This window comes from Cydia strobilella, chromosome 14 (genome assembly GCF_947568885.1).
Source record: "Cydia strobilella chromosome 14, ilCydStro3.1, whole genome shotgun sequence".
Lineage (NCBI taxonomy): Eukaryota > Metazoa > Arthropoda > Insecta > Lepidoptera > Tortricidae > Cydia > Cydia strobilella.
Genome location: NC_086054.1, coordinates 12,595,077 through 12,619,613, shown reverse-complemented (window position 1 = coordinate 12,619,613; position 24,537 = coordinate 12,595,077). Strand labels below are relative to the sequence as shown.

Here is a 24,537-nt window from a genome sequence, read left to right as displayed (position 1 = left end):
AAATTTATTCTAAGTATAAAATGGGTGTCAATTTTTTCACTCCCGGTGCTGATTACCGCAAGTACCGTAGCTGGGGGCCTAGCTCATAGATTAGTATATGTTATTACTGTAAGATAAAAGATAACAATCGTTGATATAAAACGCCAGTCGAAAGGAGCATCTGTCATCCCGATAATTTTTTTCTTTTTCGATTGACGATTTTAGATGAAAATGTCATTTTGGCTCTAAATCCTGCAAGTCTTGGCTACACTTCCAGAGGGCCTAGCCAAGAGGCCAATCGTTTGCGTCGTTGCGAACGAAACGGTATAACTTCTCTCTTCCATATTAGTGCGACAGAGGGACATTAGCGTATAACATAATCCATACTAATATTATAAATGCGAAAGTCTGTCTGTCTGTCTGTCTGTCTGTGTGTTCCCTCTTCACGCTTAAACCGCTGAACCGATTAAGATGAAATTTGGCATAGAGATAGGTTGAGTCCCTGAGAAGGACATAGGATAGTTTTTATCCCGAAAATCATCCCTTAAGAAAGTAAAAAGCGGGGTGGAATTGAGATAATTAATGAAGTGCCTGCTAATTTGTGTGCATAATATGCTCAAATTTAGATTGCTATGAGATTTTCTCCAGGCGCTATTCTACCTCTAGCTGCGGTTACTAAGTCCACGCAGACGAAGTCGCGGGCAAAAGCTAGTAATATACTAATCTATGATTAGCGTATCGTTGGCTACGGCGCAAACGATTGGCATATTGACCTCCGGTTCAAAATGGCGTTCAACACGCTCATGCACGCTATCGAATCGCTCATATATTCAAGCTGAGGAAATGCTCAGCTGTACGGTTTTGTGTAGATATAGATAGATTAGCATTAACATTGTAGATATGGAAATGTGTATCGATATAGAACATACACGAATAAAACAAAAAGACTGAAAATGTCAATACAAAATTGCGTTCCAAAGACTAAAGTAAGTATAATAGTTGCGTCCTTCAATATTTACCTACTCATTGCCAGATGGCGTCACTAACGCAGCAGACTTCTGGTCAAACTAACCATTCAAGAGATGGCGCTGAACATAGGAGAAAAGCGATTTTGTAGGTATTAGGGGGCGTGCGCGTTGGAGGGTCTACCATCTTGTGGCCTGAATCGGAAATATAAACTGTACATTGATACATCACGCCAAAGCAAGTGCTGCCCGTGTCCTCTACAGTTCACAGCTAGGTTTTGCCATCTTATGGGCTACATCGAAAGCTTGGCGTCAATAAACAGGGGGCTAGAATTTGGTTTTTTGAATCGTTTTCTACAATAACAATGGGGAATATTACGCAAAACTCTGCGTAGGTGGCGCCACTACCACAATCTGAGGGTCTATCGCGAAACAAGAAAATCGATATTTCGTTATCTAACATCTTTGTCACTCTTGCATATTCGAGCGATAAAGAGGCAGATAGCGAAATTTCGGATTCGCGCCTACCGGTAGATCCTCTGTAAACAAACCGCCTTGATGCATTACTGTCATATTTTATTATCTCTGAAAACTTGTCAAAAACCTGTTAAAGGTACAGTGTGTATAAGTTACTCTATGGTTTACTAAAAAGGCTAGTGCTGCACTGTGGTGGCAGGACATTGCAGTAATATCCCCTATTTAGTCAGGTTTGTGGTGTTCTCGCACTCGTTGTATTTCTGTTTTGATGGCGGAGATGAGCGGCAGCGCGGGGTCGGCGGCGGACAGCCGCGCCTGCGCCAGCACCAGCGCCGGGCTCACCGTGGGTACCGTGGGCACCGTGGGCACCGTGGGCGCCCGGGCCGGCGGCACGAGGGTTAGGGACTGGAAAACGAAAAAAAACGATAAATTAAATATCAATCCTTTGATATCTGTAGAAGTGTCCTACGTGGGCACTTGTTGCGAACGCGAACGCCGTCCGCAAGTTGTGCGCTTGCGTAAGACTGGTAAGACGCAGCGTCGGACAGGATGCACGTGACAGTGCACGTCCGTGGGCGTCTTTGGCGGCCAAAGAGTTATAGAATGTTGCAGACGGGTTGGTTTAAAGCGACCGAAGCGAATAAAATATGAACGATGACCAATCAATGTCTATGTGATGTATCACTATGTCTGGGGTCCCAGCGCGCATAAGTTGTTTGCAGAAATCGCGAAGCGTCTGGTTGACATAACTGGTGACCGAAGATCTGGCGGCTTTCTCGCACAACGTATCAGCATTGCGATACAGCGGGGAAATGCCGCCAGCATCCTTGGTACAATGCCTCAAGGGCCTATTTTAGATTTAAGCTAGTTATTAATTTCGTTTACGTAGTACCACTGCATATATCTTGTATATCAATGTCAGTTTATGTGTAAGAGATTATAAAGTGGGTCACATTACATGTGGTGGAGTAGGCCCCCACGCCCTTGCGGGAGGCCTGCGCTCGGCGGCGCGCGCCAGCGACGTGTGCGGCCGCGCCGAGTGCGCTTCGATAGTGGCCGCTGTGCTTCCTCGGCTGGAATTCATAAGTTTTGCTACAGTTCATGTCACGTAGCTTCCGGTGTCGAAGGAGTTTAAACCTTCTAAACAGAAAATACACTCTTTATTTAAACAAAGGTCATGTCCCTGCCTTACATATGGATGTCAAACTTGGGCCCTAACTGTCAAGGAGAGGAAAGCTCTCCAAGTCTGCCAAAATAGTATGGAAAGAAGCATGTTGAATATAAAACTTAGAGATAGAATCAAACTGGAGGAGATTAGAAAGAGAACAAAAATAATCGACGTAAACCACACTATGAAAAAACTAAAATGGAAGTGGACCGGCCACATGCTCCGAGACAAAAGAGAAAAATGGTCAAAAGACATCACAACATGGTACCCAAGAGACGGAAAAAGGGATGATGGAAGACAAAAAATGAGATGGGAAGACGAGTTCAGGCAGGTGGCTGGAGCCTTCTGGAGAAGACAGGCTCTGGACAGGGACTCGTGGAGGAATATGGGAGAGGCCTATGCCAAGGGAAACCAGACAAGACGTCTGCGGAGAAAGGCTAGCAGTAAGCAGTAAGCATGTCGCTACCATGCAGCTACTGAATAGAAGGGTCAAATTTCTGTGAATCAAACGTGCCGCGAGTTGGAACTCTGGCTGTTTGTTCTTACGATTCACATTAAATAGAGTCGTGGCGTGTCTTACAAATCAAAGGATACCTTTTATCCTATCCGGTAGTTACATTAGGTACAATCCATATTTAAATGGGCACACCATTGCAATAGCAAGGTTGTCGCGCAACGCAACCTTCGTGAACCTACCTACATTATTGGACAAGTTTTAGCTACATATGTGAGTGTTTAGCCTGTTTGATCAGAATTAATCTAATATAACTTACCTAGCACCAGCAGAACGGCCTCGCACGGTGTCTAAGGCAGTGTATGGAGAACCAGGCAGGCGAACGTTGTCATTTCGCGCCTGAGCTATTTCTCCTTCTGAAAACCGAAATAAATTAGGTGACACATTTACTCATATATCAAAGTCAATATTTAAAGCCTTTATTTAAGGACAGTTTACAAAATCACTCCATACCACAGACTTTCCTCACAAAGTCTCCCATCATCATCGGGCAGTCGGGCCACTGATTAGATCAAAATTACAGAAAACCTTATACGAGGACAAGCCCAATGACCGGTCTTCTAGTCTAGACCATCCAGTAGTTATTATTATTATTGACGACATAGGTTTCCCGAGAGTTAGATGAGCCAATACTTTCGAACACGGTGAAAGCATCAAACATAAGCTCGTTTCTCTGTCGCATGTGAGAACCCTTGCGTGGTGTGGCTGTCTTGACTAGACTAAGACCTTACCTTTCTTTTTCTCAACAATATAGGTATCCTGGGAGTTGGATGAACCAGCACTACCAAAGAGTGTGAAGGCATCATCCATAAGCTCGTTGAATCTCTGTCGCATGCGAGAGTCTCTGCGGGGTGTGGCTGACTTGGCCGGGCTTGGCGGTTTTGATGCTATGAAATAAAAGCTGGGTCAGCGGCATACAGTTACATTAACTTAATATTTGTGAACTTTATTGCAACGAGATTATTTTGCTCTTTGCATACGGTCAATTACGTTTAGTTTTTTTAGGCGAAGGGTACCTACCTAATATGTGACGGCCAAAAACGAATTCAAGGCAAGAAACTAAATAAGAGTAAAACTTCATAACCACAGTGTGAGAGCACCTCACCTTTGCTGTAGAAATGCTTAATAACCCTCTATCTTGCAAATGAAATTATAAAAATAGTTCATAGGTACCATCTTTGATCCTCTGGCAGTGCAGATCCCACACCAAAGGCCCAATAACCCCTGGGTCTTTATCAATGCTCCCTAGTCGAACTAGCTGAGAGGCCATCTGACGTCGAGGTACAGCATCCGCAGCTCTCTTCGGGCTGGTGACTGGTGAGTCAATGTCGAGGTGACGAACCGATACTGGTTCAAGGATGCGAGAGAGGGGCTCCACTACGTTGCCTCTGGAAAAGAAGTAAAGATTGTAGATGTTTAAGATGTTTAAAACTTAAAAGAAACGTGAATATTTGTGCTGGATTAAGTTGTAGGCACATAAACCTCAGTCATGGATGAGGGGAAAGGGGGGAAAGGTAAATAGTTCACCGTCTGACCTCTCTACCCCATCAGCCGCTTCTAGCAAACTGTCCAACTCGTTTTCTGTACAACTCATCTTTCTATCGTGGACACATTAACATCGGACCGAATTGCGTTTTTTTGTATTGTGCTATTTAAGATTTAAGTATCTATCTATCAATGCTAGAAACACTTACCTTAGGAACGTGTTAACTAAAGGCATCGACAGACAGGACGTCGGGACATCGTTGTCTGCGGAGCGGAAGGTTGTCTACTATCTAAACTGTCCAAGACAAGCGTTTCTAGTAAACTATCCGTATAGTTCCCAATCGTTTCGTCTTCGACATTCTAAACGTATGCTGGGGCTTCTAATGTTTGTCTTTAACACACTATTAACATCGAATCAGATACTCTTAAAGCAGTCTGAAATCCTTGAGTTTGTCGTCCGTGCTTTACCTATTCAATGCTGCACTTAGTAAGTGCAGCATTGAATAGGTAAGTGCCACTTACCTTGGGAAGGAGCTTACTGAAGGCATCGACAGATAAGACGTCGGCGTCTGCGGAGCTGAAGGTTGTCCACTATCTGAACTGTCCAAACCAGCCGCCTCTAACAAACTATCTGTTGTTCCAACTCGTTTTTTCTGTGGCATCCGCAACGCATGGGGTTTCTTTTGTCGACGACGCACGGTTGCTACGTCTTCGGATATTCCGGAAGATGTCGTGGATGAACTGTTATAAATCATAATGATTAGTGATTGATCAGTAAATGAGAAGATTCCCTTCAAACATGTTACTGGAACAAATACTTAAGAGTTTTTGATTGGCGATTTTGATGTGAAGGTCGATGTGGGAAATACCAGCAGTTAAAATATTTGGTTGGGCAGACCGTCATAGGTCAAGAAATAGGTACGTTCTTTGCTCAAACGCAGTCAAAAAGGAAGAGGTTCGCTCCTTGATTCTAACGGCCTTCTGCAAATGGAGTAGGTGATCAGTAATCAGTAATTTATTGCTTTCATAAGAGTTTTGAAGCGACGAAAGAGCTTGTAGAAGGTCTTATCTGATAGATATTGATTTTAATCCAGGATTACCAAATATTCAAATATTTCAAATATAATAGCTCTGGATCAGATAACCCAAGATAGAAGTTTGCATCAAAGGCATAGGACAAGTCTTTACACTAAGCATGTGAAATATGGATGGAAATATATCTAAGTACATAGTCAGAAACTCACCTCGAAGCACTAGCCGCTCTGTAAATGGGTAGCAACGTGCTACTAGGTCTTGTTCTGCTAGGAGATACTACGCTTATCAACTGAAAAATATAAAAAAGTGACATCATATCAAGAAGATTACAAGATTCCCTCTCAGAAGGTTGAACTAGCTGATGATACCGATGCTCACCCTGCCATCTTTTTCTTCGTGTACCTGCTTCAACTGATTCCTTTCCGCCTCTCTTAAAATCTCGTTTCTGTATGCTCGGAGAGAGGCTGCCGATTTGATTGCTTTTCGCCTAAAAAATAAACAATATATATCAAAAAGAAAATACCTATCAAGTATAGTATGCAGTTCTACTATTATAAAGATTCTCAGGTAACGGATTACCATACCAATATTAAATTTTAACATTTTTTTGTAAGGTTTTGTCAGGATTTTATGGCATTCTAAAGAAGCGTCCACTTAGCTGCGATAAGGTTACGCTACCGAGATGGTCAGAAGTGGTCGAGCAATACGTAGGTAAAATAAGACTTTTGGGTTTGCCACGATATTTAGTGTTTAAATCCCGGCTCGGAACCGGTATTTTTTAAAAACCCCGAAATAGCCCAATATTCTGAATTTTTTTATGCTCATTACGTAGGACTGAATCATGTATTTAGGAAACAATTTTGCATTATTAAAACGTCCCATTAAAAATGAAATTATAAACAAAAGAACGTAATAATACCGGTATTTTTGTATGGAGCAAATACCGGTTTCCGACCCCTGGTCTAAATTAACAGAAAATATCACCTCTGAGCCAAACACAGCAGCACAAACAGCACCAACAATAGCAGAACCGCTATAGTGGCTCCCACTGCCAGCGCCCATAACTCCGTCCCGTGGATACCGCTCACTGCTGCTTCGCCTTCCAGACCTTCGGCCGCCTTCAGGTACGCTGCTGAAATAGCTTGATTTGTAATTTACGAAAATGTTACCAAACTAAGAAACAAGAATACAGGCATAGTATGTGTAATGGATTTGCCAAAAGATTCATACCCAAAGCCAGTGAGGGTTTTATACTAGAAGAAGCCTTCCTATGCAGATAACGCAACTCTCTATTTCATATATTCCTATAGGGGCCTAAAAATGCTTTGAAATTGCGTTCCATTCGATGCCGTATGTTTGTATCTATATGTAGAGAAATTTGCTGAGAAATGTTATATTAACATTCCTAAATCCGTTTAGGCCTGAAGTTAACACACACACACACCAAATATAAAAGTCGGTGACCAAAGTAGATACAGTTAGATCGGTTTCAGCGTTTCAGTTAAGCTCTACTCACGCTCAGCTTTAGTAGTGACTACGGCTCCCAACTCCGTGGCCACTTCGGCGTCACGTACAAGTCTCATGTCTCTGGCAGCTACTGCTGCAGGCACCGCTCTACCGCCCACAAGTACCACGTAGACGATTTGGACGCTGCCGGTTTCTGTGAACTAAAAATTCAAAGTTTAGGAGATAAAAATCTCCGTCAACTCGAATACTTTGAGAGATGTTGGCAGAATTTCCATCTTGCCCAAATAGGTCGTTTTTTTCCAAAATTTTGCTCTTTACACCTTTCTTGTATGATTTAAATTTTAAAATGTCTTAAACTACTTACCTCCGTTATATTCTGGATGTGGACTTGCACTGGTGGTTGCTGTTCCGGTTTTATAATCTCTCTTTTAAACAATATCGTCTCATTGCTATTGTCTTCTTCTAAAGGGATATCTATCATTTCTCCTTTCTCACTTTCTCCTTCCTCTTGGTCTGACACTTCTCTCTTTCTTACGACTACTGTAGGAGGAACTAAGATCCATGATTCAACGTCTGCAAGTCTAGTTGCTTTGATATCCTCTTTTAAGGTAAGGTTTTCTTTTTCAATAGGGATGTCTATTTTAGAATAATCTATTATTTTTGTTGCCTGTACAATTTCAGTCATGGAAGGAACTATCATAGAACTATCGAGGTATCTTAGGGGGTCGTTGGAAGCAGCGAGTTGATTATTTTCATCATTGTTAATTACAAATGAATGCACTTCGTGTTTCTTTCGCGTTTGCGGGGCGTCTAAAGACTTTATGATTCCCAGGTGTCGTTCTTGTTGTCTGAAATATTTCAAAGATACCGTAAAATGGGATGAGTAGGGTTCTCAGGGAGAGTTGGGTTATGAATGGGGAGAGAAGGGATGAAAGGGGTTTTGGGATTTTAAGGCTACTGCTACAAAAAATAATGTATTCCAATTTAAAATGGAGCTATTGGTAGTAATACTCACAATAAAAAAAATCGATCCAACAATCTTCCAAAATCCCAAATCCATCTTACCCCAATTACGAGGGACTACGGGGTGAGGTGGGATTTACTGTTTATCGTCAAAGTTATGAAATGGAACTCCGCAACATAAAATAAAAACTAAAATACAATCGTCCGGAACACTTATTATATACACCATTCAGTTTGCATATGTAAAAATAAAATGATATCGAGGTTTGAATGTCAGTTTTGCTCCTACTCACCCCATTTTACAGTAGGTTAAAGAATGACTCACGCTATAACTTGTCATTATCGCTCGCTATCATCGTTCCGAACCCGGACCGAGGCTTCGGACACTTCGTTTTCTATGATGGGTGATCACGTGATGCTTTCCATAGAAAACTGAAGTGTTGGACGCCTCGCTCCGGACCACGAACGTCCTGGCGTGAGTCATCCTTAAAATAAACGTAGGAGTACCACATGCCACATAATCACACTATAGTTAAATCAGTTCCTAAATTACAACCGCGTGGCTACGTAGGGAGCCAGAATAGTGCTGCACATGCATCGGGTGGCCTGGTGCGCTTGATCTATTTCTTTTTTTTTTTAGTTTATTTAGAACACAAACAGTCACATATACAAATGGATTTGAAATACAAATGTACTTAAGAGGCCGTAGTCGATTTTGGAGCAAAAATGTAAAATTAATATATTTAGTCGTTGAAATTATACACGTTTTGTTACGTAATATCTAAATAACAAGTATTGGTTTATATTAGCACGATTTCTCATCTTGCCTATTAATAATGAGGTCGCGAGCGTGCGTCACCGGTAATGCATGAAGAGAAGGGGCAGTTTTTAAAAAATCATCAAAAAATCATGGTGGTAAATTATACAAATTGATGTATAAGAATAGTTTCAGCAAATGTTGTAGATTGTTTAAGTATCAAAATTACGTTAAAATTAAGTCGATTTTCAGAGAAATTGTCACTTGTTTTGAAGTAATTTCTGGAGAAAATTGATTTCGTCTAACTTTCATTTACACTACTTCAAAGTCATAATAATAAAAATGTAGTCTGATAAACGTCAAGTACAGGATATGTGTAATACAAAATTACCATGTTTAGCCGTCCAAACTTTACGAAATTTACAAATAAGAGCGACAAAATCAGTGCTTTACGCGCGTTTACCTAAACGTCCATCAGAAAAGCAAACATTACTAACTTAGTGAGTCTGTTTTCAAAAAACTGATCTGATAAAAGGTAAGATAAGAAGACGTGCTAATAGAAACCAGTCGTTGTTATTTCAATTAGGTAACAAAAGGTGTAAAATTTCACGGACAAAATCTATTAATTTTACATTTTTGCGACTAAAATCGACACCGGCCTCTTAACATACTTAAGAAACAGACTGGACCTAATTCTTCTCGTTTTAACTAAATAACCCCAAATAAAATCCGTTAGCCCGACAGGGTCGCCATGGGTCCTGACAAAGACGAGAATGAGGTCTGTTATTTCAGAGAGTCTATTAACTTTAACTGATGGAAAGGAGAGGCATACTAACACTATTTCCTTAGTCCTTACTTAAAATACCTCTTCTGAATAAACCAATTTAAAGCCACTTCTATATATTGTACTTATAAGCGTTGGGATGTGAATTTTAAACAATATACGCGTTTATTTCAGGTTAATATACGCGAAAAACACGTTAAGGTTGTTTTAATCAAATGAATATTCTATTTACCTCAGAAAGGCCTTTTGATACAGTCTAGCCAGTCTTAACTGAAGACTGTCAGGTGTGGATCCTTGTATGACAGTCAGCAGCCAATACCGACGATCCTCTGGTATCTCTGGCTCCAAACTGCCTGGAGGAACCGGCTCTCCGCAGTTGAGGACACATTCTCCTGTTGTTTTGTCGGTCACTGCCTGTATTTTAAATTGTATTTTACTCATACATATGTTTAAAACTAGTTTTTGGTCTAAAATCCTTGAGGTTATGACTCTCTATCCTATTAAATTTGATGTGTAATATTGAGTTTTTCCAAAGGGCTTATGTGGGTTAAGAATGGGCACTAAGAACAGTGGGAAATGTTCTACTTTGCCCCAGGGAGCATTTGGGAAATCCTAAATACACATAGTGGACAATATTACCCATATTGCAATCCAGTCAGGTAAAAAACGATTTGCGTTCACATAAAAAAAATATCTTTTTCCTCCTTGGCACTTCTTCCTCCGAGGTGTGTATTAAATTGTTAATGATTTATTGATTCACTCAATTTATGTAAATGTACCACCTAGAATTTATGTAAAATTGAGTGAATCAAACTGACTTCCGTAGCTAAGTAACTATGTTGCGCAGCTCTCAATCTAAGGGAGGGAGGGACTTGGAATACGAGACAAGAGACGCGCGCGAGCTCCGAGAAAAATAGACAACTACCTACCTACTGTTTTTTCTTTGCCTCTCACCTCCTCCGAATCCCCAAAACTCACGCATGAACTGCTCAAATACTTTAAATCAGCTTTAAATACGGACACAAAATACCTGTGGTGGAAACGAATCCAGGTACACAGTGGCAAGGACCGTAGTTGTGTGCACAATTGGTGTGGGCTGTGAAGGCTCCGGCAGGGGTGAGTCCGGAGGAGGCGGCCCATCTCCTGAACCTGTCCAGAAGAAATCTTCGAGGCGTGGCGTGCGCTCGTGCTGGTCCGGGGATACCAGGAGGTACACTGGTAATGGGAAAACCGAATTAGTAGTTTCATTAATTGCTAATAAAAAATGCGTATGTATGTACAGTATGTTGCGTGCGTACTGGTACTACCTATGCATGATGCAAGGTAGGTTTTGTCATTTAGTATCAGTTAGTTATATGGTATCCTTCTCAAATGATGTTTACGCCTAAGACCCGAATCTGTTAAAAAAAAGCCATTGTTTCTTTTATGCGAGCGGTCAACCATTGTGCGTGCCAAAACAACAATGTCATTTAAAAAGCGGCTGTATCGTGGTGGTTTTAACGTTCAAATCAAAGGTTTTGGTAATGTAGGACCATCGACCACCTCAATGTAGGCGAGCTCTCATATTATTATTGTTCCCCTATCCCCTACAATAAAATTGTAAATAAACGCTGTTACAGTTCCAGAAAATCCAAGCAGTCAGTTCATAAAGTATCAACCAATAATAAGAAAAGTTACCTACCTATTCGGTATGTTGTTCTGGTTTGTAGTTTTTTTTAAACTACGTCGGTGGAAAACAAGCATACGACCCGCCTGATGGTAAGCAGTCTCGGTCGCCTGCAACGCCCGCGGTTTTCCTATCCCTCGAGCCAAGCTGTCAGGAAAATACCGACCCTAAAACTCCGCACCCTCGTTGAGTTCTGACCCAACACTATAAGTAGGGTAGGGTCTAGTGTTATTTGGCTGCGGTTTTCAGTACGGAGGTACTTCCCCATTTGGCTCTGTAATAGATCTGGAATGACATCCGCTGTGCTATGCCCTACCACACAAAGCAAGATGACATTCACAGTGCCCATACCTCTCTTTTGGGCGTAGTTTAAGGACAAACCCATACCCAGGTCCATGTTGTGAAAACCGTTGTTCTGCCTTTTCGCCGAAGTTTTTATGTCCCGAAACATATTCGGCTAAATCATTGTCGGCAATGATTAAAGAGAACCGTTTGCCCTAGCTAATTGCAGTTAGGCTCTGCAGCGATTGGTTAAAATAACTCAATCTTCATTGTTCAATATCATAACAAGCGAACGTCGATGACAGGCTAACCGCATGAATGCATCGCGTGACGTACTTACTGTAGGCTTTATTGGCTGAAATAACTTCGGCTGAGCAGGATACTGTGTGGTGCAAGCCAATGGATGTAAGTAGCGGGTTGTTGGTGTATTTTTTTTTTCTAAAATTTAATTTTTGATGCAAGTTTTTATCGCTTACTGTACTATTTATTCCCTTTAACAGGAAATTAATACTCATCGAGACAATTGAAACAAACCGAAACGCAATTAGGTTGCGTTGTTTTATCACAGAGTTCATATATGGCTACATCTTGTGTTAGATCAGCTCGAAGGTACCATAATATTGCATTGTCAATTTGTCACCCAACTTACATATTTGTATCTTAGGTATGTGATGTTTTAGCTCAATAGAATAAAGGGAAGTTGGTCTAATTTAGTTTGCAAGATTTGACCCGAACATGATACATATATACATTGCAATAAAAGCTTGTAAAATTGGACGATATAGAGCCCGCGGTTTTCCTATCCCTCGAGGCAAGCTGTCAGGAAAATACTTTTGCACCAGTCCGTGCCATCCCCCGCTTTATATAGAAAAGAAACGCATTTCCTCGACGATGCCACGATATTGATACCGAATATAAATTAATTGAGCGTATCACAGGAATGCCGCAGACCTGTATAAAACTGCGGTCCCCGTAACTGTCTAGGCAGAGGGCCTATGATGACGGCCGGGGGGGGGGGGGGGGGGGGTTGCCACTGCTGGCCGGCGCCGGCGTGGTGGCCACGAGGATGACCACCTCTATAAAAAATCGCTAAGGCAACCTGAGGGGGTGGAACTCTACGGCGATCCCGTGTTCACCGCCACCATTGCTGCAAGACGGGCATACCGTGGAGGGTTTAGTCGGTATTTGGCCCCTTGGCCACGAGTCCGACATATCCGTTCTAGTTACCCGGCTAGGCGGAATGCCTAAATGCATTACTTTTCTGTATACGGTCCATGTCTCTTAACTCTCTTACTTCCGGTCGCAGCTCAAGTGACTCCCTATTCTGTTACGTCGTAACTCTCACGTTTTGTCACTTCTGTATTCCATTATTTTTAACCCCGCAACTCCCCGCCATCTCAAGAACGGTTTCAGCTATCTCTGTTCTGTTAGGTCCTCCCAGAATTTGCTCCTTTCTGTCCTGTCGTCCTCGTCTAAATTATACCAAATTCTTTCAAGACACTCGTTAAAGTTCTCTTTTTATCTGCTCTGTAATACTTTTATCTGCTTCCTTTTCCTTATAGCTGGCACTTTTTTTTTATATGTATGGTATATTGTTTTGTTTTGTGTTTTATCTGTGCTAGATTTCTCTTATTGCATCTGAGACGCCTACTGACATGACATAAATTTATTAAATTCCGCTACCTAAAGGTTTTCTGGAAGATATCGCTTTTTAGCGATAAGACCGCCAGTTGTTAAACCTCTTCTTTCCTGTAATTTCTGTATTCTTTTCTGTTATGAGGTGTGCAATAAAGGGTATTTGTATTGTATTGTAATTTACGGGACATTTTTGGACTGAACAAAGCCTAAGGGAGGCCCTATGATGATTCAATTCTAACCAACTCAGTATTTAAGTACGTAGGTATTAGAAAGTGCGCATAATATGCTGAAAATCAAACGCTGCCACAACATTTCTCTAAGGTCGGTCAAAAAAGCTCGGTGTGCTCAACAGATCGAGACAGTATTTCACGCCGGCCCACCGCCTACAGCTGTATAAAGCACAGGTGGAATACTGCCCACACATGGAATACTGCTCTCATCAATGGGCAGGGGCACCCCAATACCAGCTTCTCCCTCTGGACCGCATCCAACGAAGAGCGACTCGAATTGTCGACTGCCAGCGTATTTCGGAACGGCTTGACTCCTTGGCGCTGCGTAGAGATGTGGCCTCGCTCTGCATTTTCTATCGCGTGTATAACGGGGAGTGCTCCGAGGAATTGTTCGGATTAATACCTGCCGCTTCTTTTCGCCATCGCCCTACGCGACAACATTACCATCCTCACCACTTAGATGGTTGGCAGTCCTCAACTGTGCGTTTCTCTAGAAACTTCCTGCCTCGCACAGCTAAACTGTGGAATGAACTGTCGCCTGCGGTATTTCCGGACCGATATGACCTTCAAACCTTCAAGAAAAGAGCGTACTCCCATCTTAAAGGCCGGCAACGCACTTACAACCCCTCTGGTGTTGTGGGTGTCCATGGGCGGCGGTAATCGCTTACCATCAGGTGATCCGTCTGCTCGTTTGCCTCCTATTTCATTTAAAAAAAAGGTATCTCTTGTCATACGGTCGAAGTCAAAGATATTCATTAATCAAGATGTATTACCTATTGTACGCGTATTGTATTGTGAATTGCTAATATTGCTATGCCTCAATACAATACGTACCAGTAGTTGAGTATCCCGAAGACAGTCGACCTTCACTGATCTGCTTGAACATTAAATCAATTGGATTTCTTAATAAACGTTTTTTTTTTTCAATTTCTTATGAAAGACGAGGCACTATGATGGTCTATGGTCTTAGCCTCTCCAGAAGGACGAATGAAAAAAGCAAGTTCGGTAGAGATGCGGACAGATGTTCGAATTTTGATGTTCGCCGTCGCCCCCCATTATTAAACTAGGGCAAGATTATAAACGAAGCGCAGAAAGGCTTCGTTTTATAGCAGTCGTCACGAATCTTCGCGGCCCTAATCTACCTATAACCTCGTAAGGCCCACCATACAAAGTTTCCCTATTTTTAATTTGAACCTTGTTGTATAGAAAATTAGGGTGACTCGTTTGTTTTAGAAAACATTGAAACAAAAGAAATGCTACTTAACTCAGTTAGTGTAAGGTTCAACTTAGATTGAAACAGAGTGTACATTGTAATTCACATTGGGCCTTACGAGGATAAAGTCGTATGTCGCGCCGTGAATAGTAATCGTTTGGAGAATTGCAGATGTGACTTCTTAGTTTTGTGTAAAAGTATTGCATGCGTTAGATCAATCGCATTTATAAATTCACTGGTAAAAATACAAACAGGTACAGTCAAATAATTCAATTTCGAACTCATTTCGTACATTGTCACAGTGACAATCAATATGAAAATATAGTGCATACATTTTATTTTATTTATGTGATGACGGTAATATAACAACATAAAGAACAAAACACTTCGACATTAAAAACCGGTAAAACATAAAAACTAATTTTTGTTTAGGCCAGTGTTTGACTGGCAGAGAATGCCTCAAGGCCTCCGCCTTTTGTACTTTGTACTTGTTCTTGTGCAATAAAGTTTAAAATAAATAAATATTTTATATTGTACCTATGTACTTTATAACAGGTATTTACTATACAAATACTAAGCTTATTTTTTCGTAACATACCTACTGATGAGGTACCTATAAATTGCATGTCGACGAATTATTTTACATTTCAACTTCCGAGTTACTTACCATAACGTTTCCAATGGGCAAATATTTTTTTTACAGAAATCAATATTGCATTAAATATTAAAAAAATGTAATTTCATAAAATATGTACTTATAAATATGTAAGCATTTTGTCTCAAACTGCTTTACCACCGCGCTAACCGTGTTTATTGGCGCAGTCGGTAAACCCCATAACCCCGAAATTCGTTATTACACGTTAACTGGCGGTGCGGTCAGATCAGATTGACATCTGTATGTTTTGTGGTTCTTTGCCGGGCTAGCACATGATTGGCGCGAGAGTATCTCGCCGCGACATATACTACCCGTACCCGTCCCCCTTATTTATACAGTTATTAAAAAACGGGTAGTCTACCTCGCGGCGAGATACTGTCGCGTCGATTTTGTGCTCGGCCTACAGGTTGTACATAGAGGTACTAAGTACTAAATTTAGTACTCACTTCGCCATACTAGCTGTACAGAAAAGTGGATACTTATGTTTAGGGCACCGACAGTACCACTTCTCTCCGTTGAACGCCAGGACAACTTAGTTTTATGATATTTCTACTTAAAAAAACTTCACAGAGGCCGTTACCTAATTGTAGGTCTCAACTCATGTTGGCCGGAAGTCCTAATAGTTCACTTCAAACCACACGTCCAGCACGTCATTATAAACGTTTTTACTGGGATTGTTTCTAGTAAGTGCTGGTTCTCCATTACAGTTATATTTTACTTTTAAATAGGCAAGGGAGACCAAGGATATACACCTACTCTCGTTGGACTGCTTGCATGCATGGGGTTGGGGTAAGTGGTGCGCAATGCTTCACAAACTCCCCTGTTCACAAAAATTGTTGGGATCTGTGGCTCCATTTCCATGTAAGGTCTAGCCGAGCGGGCTACATAGGTACATCAGAATAAGACAAATGAACCGTTGCAGCTCACCTGGGGCACAGAACAGAATAAGTAATACTGGGGGCTTAAGTACCGCGAAACACTAAAATCGAAAATATTTCGTTATCTGCGTCTCTATCACTCGCATATTCGAACGTTAAGAGAGGCAGATAACGCAATTTCGATTTTCGCGTTTCCCGGTAGACCCTCTGACTTCACCCTACATGGGACACAACTACATGGCAATACGGAAATATTTCTAAAATTCTAAAGTTTAAAAAAACATGCGTGGTTTTATATTTAGGTAGGTTTGTACTGGCTTGATCATCGCCCAGTATGGTTGCGTCGTCGTGTAAGCAGGGCCATAACTTCACAGACAACCAGTAATATTAGAGCACGTATCCTGTCAGTAACCAGGTTTTATAACGCCACACAATCGCATTAAAAAGGCATATAATAGCTGCATAAATGGCAGTGGTTTTACGCGGTCGTCCGCGCGTCCTTTGTGTGGACAGCGGATGTGGACATACTAGAACCAGCCGACCGTATAGAGATGACCCTTGCCTTTGATCGATTAAAAAAATGTTTCCCGCGTAATGAGGACACTGGCTGGGATAGTTGTTCAAACTATTAACAGACTACAGAGTCGTGACTGACATAATTAAGCTAAAGCAATCCTATTACAATTTACAAACTTATCTTTTAAAATACGCTGTCTAAGTTATGCAATCGAAATGAGCCGCGAAAGTGATAATTATATGATCAATTGATATTGATCATGCATTAGATATCTACATTACCTATACAAAAATAAAAATTAGGGCAGTATGTCTACATAATTCATAAAGCGCCATGCGCTACCAATTTTTTTGTAGTAATAAGTAATGAATGATCATACATCCGTGTTTTCGAAAATGGAAATAAAACAACAGTAATAGGCGTACAAAACAATAAAAAATGTATGTGCCCAGGGAGCGTTCTAATACTTCTAATAATAGAGCTGTCCATAAGGTTATTATTTATTATTTATAAGTACGTATTCGTACGTAAGATTTTAATCGAAACATAATTCTATAATAAAACCATTTACAACAGGTACTTACTTCTATCATCATTCTCGTATTCTTCGGCCAAAACATAGAGAACAACACAACTAAATATTGAAACTAATAAGTTAACTACGAACATGTTTTAAGTCTCACGACACTGTTATTTGATTTGTCGCGTCCGAAAATACCGCATTAACCACATTATGAGTACCTATCACAGAAAATTTGTATTAAATTGCCGCCGCCGCTGAGTAAAAGATAAACAAGTTTTTTTTATACAAATCTAGGCCTAAATGTACGTATGTGATAAATGTTTTGTAAAATTATATCAAAGATTAAAACCGACCAACCACCAAAAAAGCCCGAAAACTACTGTGCGAGTTGGATTGTTATCGCGTTGCCAAGCAACGAGTTTGTCAAATTGAATATCGCGCGCGCAGTGTAAAGGCAAATTAAATTGTCTATGGTTATTTCAAGTGTAGCACCAAATATTTAAAATACAACAGTGAAACTTTAATTGGAAGGTTTTTTATTATCCTTTTCTTGCTTAAATGTTAAATTATAAATTTTTTATTATTATTTTTCAGTTTTCAAAAGCTAAAACGTCACTTTCTCTATATAATTGTCTATGGTTTGACAGTTACAAAAATGTTGTCAAGTTATATTTTTTCTACTATTTTATAAATATTTAAACTGTATTAAGAAATCTATAAGCTATGTAAAGTAATTCACCATGGGCGGCGGTATATGTCCCTATAATATTAATATTAAAGTTAACCAGACTATTGTTTTGTTGTTGATAGTTTATTCAATGAAATTGCTGTAGATACCACTTATTTTCCACATAAACTATCAGAAAATTTACAATATTTAAAATGCCTAATAAGAATATAACGATTTGTTAGGAAAATACAGCTTTATAACTGTATTTACTGCTGCCGGCTATTTTGGTAGAATTCGTAATTTCATGCTGACAACACTGGCAGAGTGCCATCGCACCACCACTCGCAGCTCCATTCGTGTTAGTTCGTCGCTTCTGCTCGGCGGACTTTGCGCGACGTAAGCGGGTGTGTGCGAAAGTATGAAGTGAAATCGTACCTAGTGTGTGAAATGTTTAGTGGTAGTTTTTACTGTGTTAAATTTGTGCGAACAAAATGAGTGCAAACGGATAGTCGACTTTCTTATTTCCCGGATTTATAAACATTGGACGATAGTGGAACACGTAACATTTTGTAGAAACGGATTCAAAATGGCTGTGTTTTGATGGACCCTTTGTCCGATTCGTGTGTTTCTTTCAGCATGGTAGTGGGATCCTACAGTCAGAAATTTAACTTAGAGAGGTGAGAAAGAGGCTTGTTATATAGTAGTGGTTTCCGGGTGTAGAAACTCGAGTGGAAAATACTGGTTCCCGCCGAAGTGAGGTGTCTGTGCGGTGCTTTCTACATGAGCGAGCGATATAAAACGCTTTCTGACGTGTGAGTTTCTCTCATAACCTTTTGGTTATCCGTTTATGTTGCTTATAAAACAGTCTTGTAGTTTTTTACGGCATGGACGTTCTGTCGTATAAATAACTTGGGTGTACTTTTGCACATTTTAGTTTGAGGCCAACTGTCAACCATGTAAACATATGATTGTTTTTAACTATTCTTATTGGAATTTTTTAACGTGGCAAGCCGATGCCTCGGATTGTATTGGGAAATTTCCACTTATAAACAATAGAACAATACTCACATGATTGGGTATTATTGAACAGATATTTATGAAAAAAAAAGACAACTGTAGTGATGTGTAAAACATAAATGTTCAGATAAAAGGTGCTGAAAAAGATGCATGAATTAAATTGGTATCTAGATTCAAATAGATACACAAATTTATTATAGGTAGATGTACTGATTCAATTATTGTAGTCATAATTAATATAATGCTCTACTTTGGTCTACCTTTTGGCATAAGGCCAAATGACCATTTGGTTTATTTTGGCTCAGAGCTGACAGGTACTCTTAAATCATAATCATAACTAAAACTCATTCACCCAATTTTAATTGGTATTAAAACTAGCCAAAGGCTCATGTCGGGTAAGAAGGCAGAAACAGAAACATGTTAACCTCTAAGTGCCCAGAGACCTGTAAAAAGGTCTCCCGTTCCATTCTATTTTGAATCTTTATTTTGAAAAATCCAAAATTGTATTTGTTTTTGCAAGTTTTAATGTCTGGGCGACTACATGGATAGAGGTTAACTTCTAGCTGCCCAGAGGCTTATAAAAAGGCCTTCCATTCCACTGTACATTCTTGGGCGACTAGAAAATAACTTAGTAGTCATTTTGATTATATTTCTTTGTGTTATATATATTTAATTCCGTCCGCTGCACACACACATACACAGTTTTATGATGAGACCTGGGTCGCTGCACTCGCTGACAAGAGGCAGAAACTACGACTTGTGGATAAAATGCTACTTTTTCATCAGTTTTTGAAGGACAAGGAGAGATTTTACGAGTTGGTATACAACTTATAATTCACAAACATGCAGTTCGATAGATCGGCCACAATAATTTGTAATTTATTAGTATGTAATTTCATGTGTGTAATTTAGTGTAGGTACTGTTCTGTAACATAACATAGCCTGTAAGTTAATACTAACAACTATGGACTGTAACTGTCTGAAAATAAATTATTTTTATTTTTATTTATAACATAACATGTAGGTAGTTAGGTATCTGAACACTAAATTAAATTCAAATTGTAGATTTTGTAGACCATACACATGATTCACATGAACATACCAAATCCATTAATTTTATGAATACAGAAAGCAACCAAATTCACCAAGTTAAGACATAAGTAATTAAGTAACTGAAAAGAAAATGAAGTTAGTCACTTTCTGCAAAACTATGGTCATTTAAAAAGTGAATTACAGCATAGCTCGCTCTAGAGTTGTTCATGCTCGTTCACTGAAAAGATCGCTCCTAACTGGTACAATCTCACAACTGTACTAGTTCGGTCTTTTAGTACAGTAGTACACAGAGTCGATGTTTAGTTTTAGTTTGGTTGGATGAGTCGGATCACTCAGATCGCTTTGCTGTCATTGTCACTCCTCGGTCCTCGCTCCCATTCTGTTTCGTTCGCGTGTAGTGTACTAAAACGTACTAAGAGCAGAAACATTAGGGATTAGTTCGGTATAGTACAGTGGAGGGAATCGTGTCTTTTTGATTTTAATACATGTACTACAGAAGCCTAGCTCACTCAAAAGCTCAGAACTACTTTTGATGAGAGTGGAGCATTTACACGTCCCCAATGATATGTTTCATATAAATTTATATCCTAGGGGATATCACACAAATACATGTATTATTGATTCCATTAAAACATAAACAGGTTGTCCCCAAATCATCAATACATAATATAATATTGAAGGCTGATAGAATACCTAGCTGTCGTTAGAAACGTAATTTTAGCATTTTTTTGTGAATTGTGAAAGTTAACTGGATAAAAAAAGACACACGATTTTAAAACTATTTACTTTGGTTCCTAATGATTTTAATTATGTAAGAACTCTGATAAATATATGTTACTAATCTTTCAAAAAAATTAACATTTGCTTTTGAAAATTACAAATTAGTATAACAAAAAGAAATAATAGACATAAAAGACGCTGATTTTTCAGGGCACCCATAAAACTTAAAAGATATCAGAAAATAATCCGAAAAATCTCTATTTTTGATAGCTAACTACTTACTACTAAAAATTGGTGAACAAAAGGGTTTATCAGTAACTTCTACGGTATTAAAAAAGAACAGTTGTGTAGAAAATGTTTTAGTTGAAAATAAATAGGCACCTAGCAATAAAGGTCGGTGCGAGAGAGCGCGGCGAACGTGAAATGTCGCCGGGACCGTTACTAGTACAGTTAGCAACTAAGTGCGCCTTAACTTTGGCATTGCATGTTTAATGTGCCGGCCGCAAACCTGCCTAGAGGATTGTACACCGTACGACAGAAGTTTTTGCAGAGTGGAACTGAACGAAAGTATTAAAACAAAGTCGTATGCAGATGTTGAGTAATTAGTGGGTTTAGTTTCTTTCTTTTATTTGTAACATCAACCTGGCTACTATCAGACGAGGCCAGGATGATATGCAATCTATATTTAAACATAATGTAGATTTCATTACAGCCATAACAGAGGCAGGGGTGACATCGACACTGCGTGACGAAACCCCTCTTCTCAATAAATATATATAAAAATAAAAGTTACTTTTGCCGTACCCAAAGAGTAAAAACGGGACCCTATTACTAAGACTCCTCTGTCCGTCTGTCACCAGGCTGTATCTCATGAACCGTGATAGCTAGACGGTTGAAATTTTCACAGATGATGTATTTCTGTTGCCGCTATAAAAACAAATACTAAAAAGTACGGAACCCTCAATGGGCGAGTCCGACTCGCAATTGTCCGGTTTGTTCAATTGACTACACTAGTAGGTATAGGTAAACCTGTACCTGTACATTTCAAGCGCTTATTACATCTTCACGGTCGCCGGGCAGTTTTTGTAGGGAGGCCGGCCGACTTTCCTGTACCTAAAAAGTGCCCGGCTACCGTGTAGATGTAATAAGCGCTTCAGGTAAAGTAGTGGTATAATGTACCTACATCACGTTGATTACTCGGTAATAAGTATGTAGGTAAATACCTACCCACGCCAGTTTTCGATATTTTGGTCACAGTGATAACGACAGGAACGCGACCATCAAAGGCTATCGGCGCTTAGCTTGTTCTAAAGTGTCCTTAGGGTAAAGTATCACTTACGTTAAAACAACAAAATAACACTAGTTTGATTATGATACGGTACGAACATAAATATTGAAGATGTAGGCAAGATTAGTACTAGAGACTTATATTGACCGGGATATAGACCGTGATTACCTTTTGTATTATTTAAGATTAGTACAATCAGCAAAGTTATTAGCTTAGCACCCATAATTGTATATGTTATGCACACATATTTGTATGTCGGGTGCTAATGCTAAGCTAATAGTTTCGATGATTGTACTACTGACAAATGTCTTAGATCCTTCAACACGTCATAAGTGCCATATCATATCTTTTATAACATTTAATTTACCTATAGAAACCGCTTGGCGTTCGGACTTTTCTCGACTTAGATAACTCGTTGAAATAAAGGTCAAAAAGCAAACGTCTCTCTATACATCCACGTTGACTGCACCGGCTGTACGCTTTTCTATTCTTCATCCTTTCCTCGAATAACACGTTTTTTTATTAGCAAAAATCTTCATTTTCCTCATTATTTTCATACGCGTAATGCATCGTTACTTCCACATGTGGATTTTTCCCGGGATAACTACGTACATACTTATGTCCGCGTGGAGTATTATTCTGAGAAGAAAAAATAAACCGACTTCTGCTTGTTGACAAACATCTAATTACCTTTTGTTTCTTAAAATAGAATCTGCGTTTATTAAATGTGTTTTTTTTGACTAGGTACGTAGTTGTTTACAGAACTGGAATTTACGTTAAAATGCAAGAATGAAACCCCTTCTTCTAGATACGTTAGCATTTACGAATTTAAAATAAAGCATTGTAGGTAGGTCACTGCTGTCATTTTGCGTTCTAACAATTTCCTGTTATTTTCTGGTCCCAAAGCGATCCTTGCTGGGCTCGCTACTTTCACCTTGTAACTTCCATCTTTAAGCTTTTACGTCAACCGATTCAATTAATTCTTAAAAGCACTTTATTCGTAAACGTTTCTTTTGTGAATATTTGTCTTAAAAATGTTATGACGCCCTAAATGGGTTTTTGGCTCAGTTACAAAACACTGTAGCGCTTTGTGCAGTAACAAGCAAGATTAATCTTTTGAACGTAAAAGGTACGTTGGCATAATACTTTACTCCTTCGGTACTCCGTCTTTAGATGCTAAAAAAAGAAAGCATTGTTGTATATGATAATAACGTGCAGTGATTAGTCTTTGTCAGACAAATGCTGTTGTCACGTTTTCGACATAACGCGTACGGTTACGACATGTCTCAGGTATTATTATTTATATTATTGAGGCCTACTTTAATTCGCTAGCAGGCAATTTGATGTTCAGACCGATACCTAAGTTGGTTTAAAATTGCCACACGATGTTGCTTAGGTGTTCACCCTAATTTAACTGACCTTATGCGTCTTGCGTTCGCTCAGGACTGCTGTCTGTATTCTTTGTTTCCCAACCCACAGCACAATATCGTTATTTCCAAACCACAATATCCATTGATGTTAGGCTTTAGTTTGATCAAAATCGTTTTTTATCTTTTTTCCAAGTAGTGAATGCGCAGCCCTCACATGTCGGCTTACGTTTTTATTTTAATGTTAATCTTGTTAGTTAACCCGTTTATATAGAATGCAAAATCGTTGTTCAAAAGCTTCCAGCAGTTCAGCAAGGCTCCAGCTTCAAGCATACCTAATACGCCGGTAACGTTTGGAATTCTGTTTTAATTCTCACATTGCGCTGCGGACCCGTGCCGCTTCTGATGGCGTATAGACGGCCATATGCCACGGGGCTTACCAACAGCGAGCTGAAAAAGTGCATACCCACTTAATTAATGAAATTCGTTCACAACGAGGGTATGTACTTTTGTAGCTAGTTGTACCTTCACCAAATTCAACTGCACTTAGCCGTAATGTCCGGCGTCGCCCACGCTCCGTTTAGAAAGTCGATGGCTGCGATAGTCGAGGCTTTGTTCTCACCACAATAGGATCATAGGATATCATTCCGACGGCCGTACTGACTTCCGACAGTAACCTATGGCATATTGTTGATCATTAGGTACATTAATTACACAGACAGCTGAGTGGAAGAATAATTCGTGTCACTTTGACAGCTATTCTAGATATATTATATTATAAAACCAATACCTCTAGCCCAGTACCTACCTCAAGAAACATTGATTAATATGCAATAAAACCGGCTTCATTATCACCACGTAATAAGGAAAACATGACTGTCATATTACTCATTTCCTTTCCTCGTCTCGTGTCTTAGTAAGCTGAAGTAGTTCCTTATTTCGATCGATTTAAATCGGTTTCCAATAGCGTTAAAATTCACACCGAATCGAACAGTCACTTCAATATAACTAAACAGGTATCTTGTTATAAAACAGGGAAACTTTTTTTAAATATATTAATCCAAAACAGGACAAAATCGATGAAATATTACATTCATTACAGCCCCAGATAAAAATAATTTTAGAATTTTGCAAGTATTGTTCTTTACGTTGACACATCTCCGTACGGTTTGTTGTATCTGATGTCCAAGGCAGAGCTAAGCGCATGAATCCTTGCAAAAGGCTGG

General features: G+C 39.7%; 2 protein-coding genes across 2 annotated transcripts in view; one reads left to right on the top strand and one right to left on the bottom strand.

Annotated features, from left to right (window-relative positions):
- Nucleotides 1-1,626: 1,626 nt before the first annotated feature.
- On the bottom strand, nt 1,627-17,665 carry LOC134747292 (uncharacterized). Its single transcript, XM_063681915.1, has 14 exons — nt 17,258-17,665; nt 10,625-10,809; nt 9,827-10,008; nt 7,455-7,938; nt 7,140-7,290; nt 6,608-6,755; nt 6,002-6,110; nt 5,833-5,912; nt 5,111-5,329; nt 4,277-4,491; nt 3,835-3,990; nt 3,363-3,459; nt 2,380-2,494; nt 1,627-1,826 (listed from the first exon to the last, which is right to left on the bottom strand). The coding sequence occupies exons 1-14, from the start codon at nt 17,340-17,342 to the stop codon at nt 1,644-1,646; spliced, it is 2,409 nt and encodes an 802-aa protein (XP_063537985.1). The 5' UTR covers nt 17,343-17,665; the 3' UTR covers nt 1,627-1,643.
- A 550-nt stretch (nt 17,666-18,215) lies between these two features.
- The window catches only part of LOC134747291 (homeodomain-interacting protein kinase 2), a 138,672-nt gene continuing 132,350 nt past the window's right edge, over nt 18,216-24,537 (top strand). The window contains exon 1 of the mRNA XM_063681914.1: nt 18,216-18,543. The gene's annotated coding sequence lies outside the window, so the exon portion shown is untranslated. The remainder of the gene's footprint in view (nt 18,544-24,537) is intronic.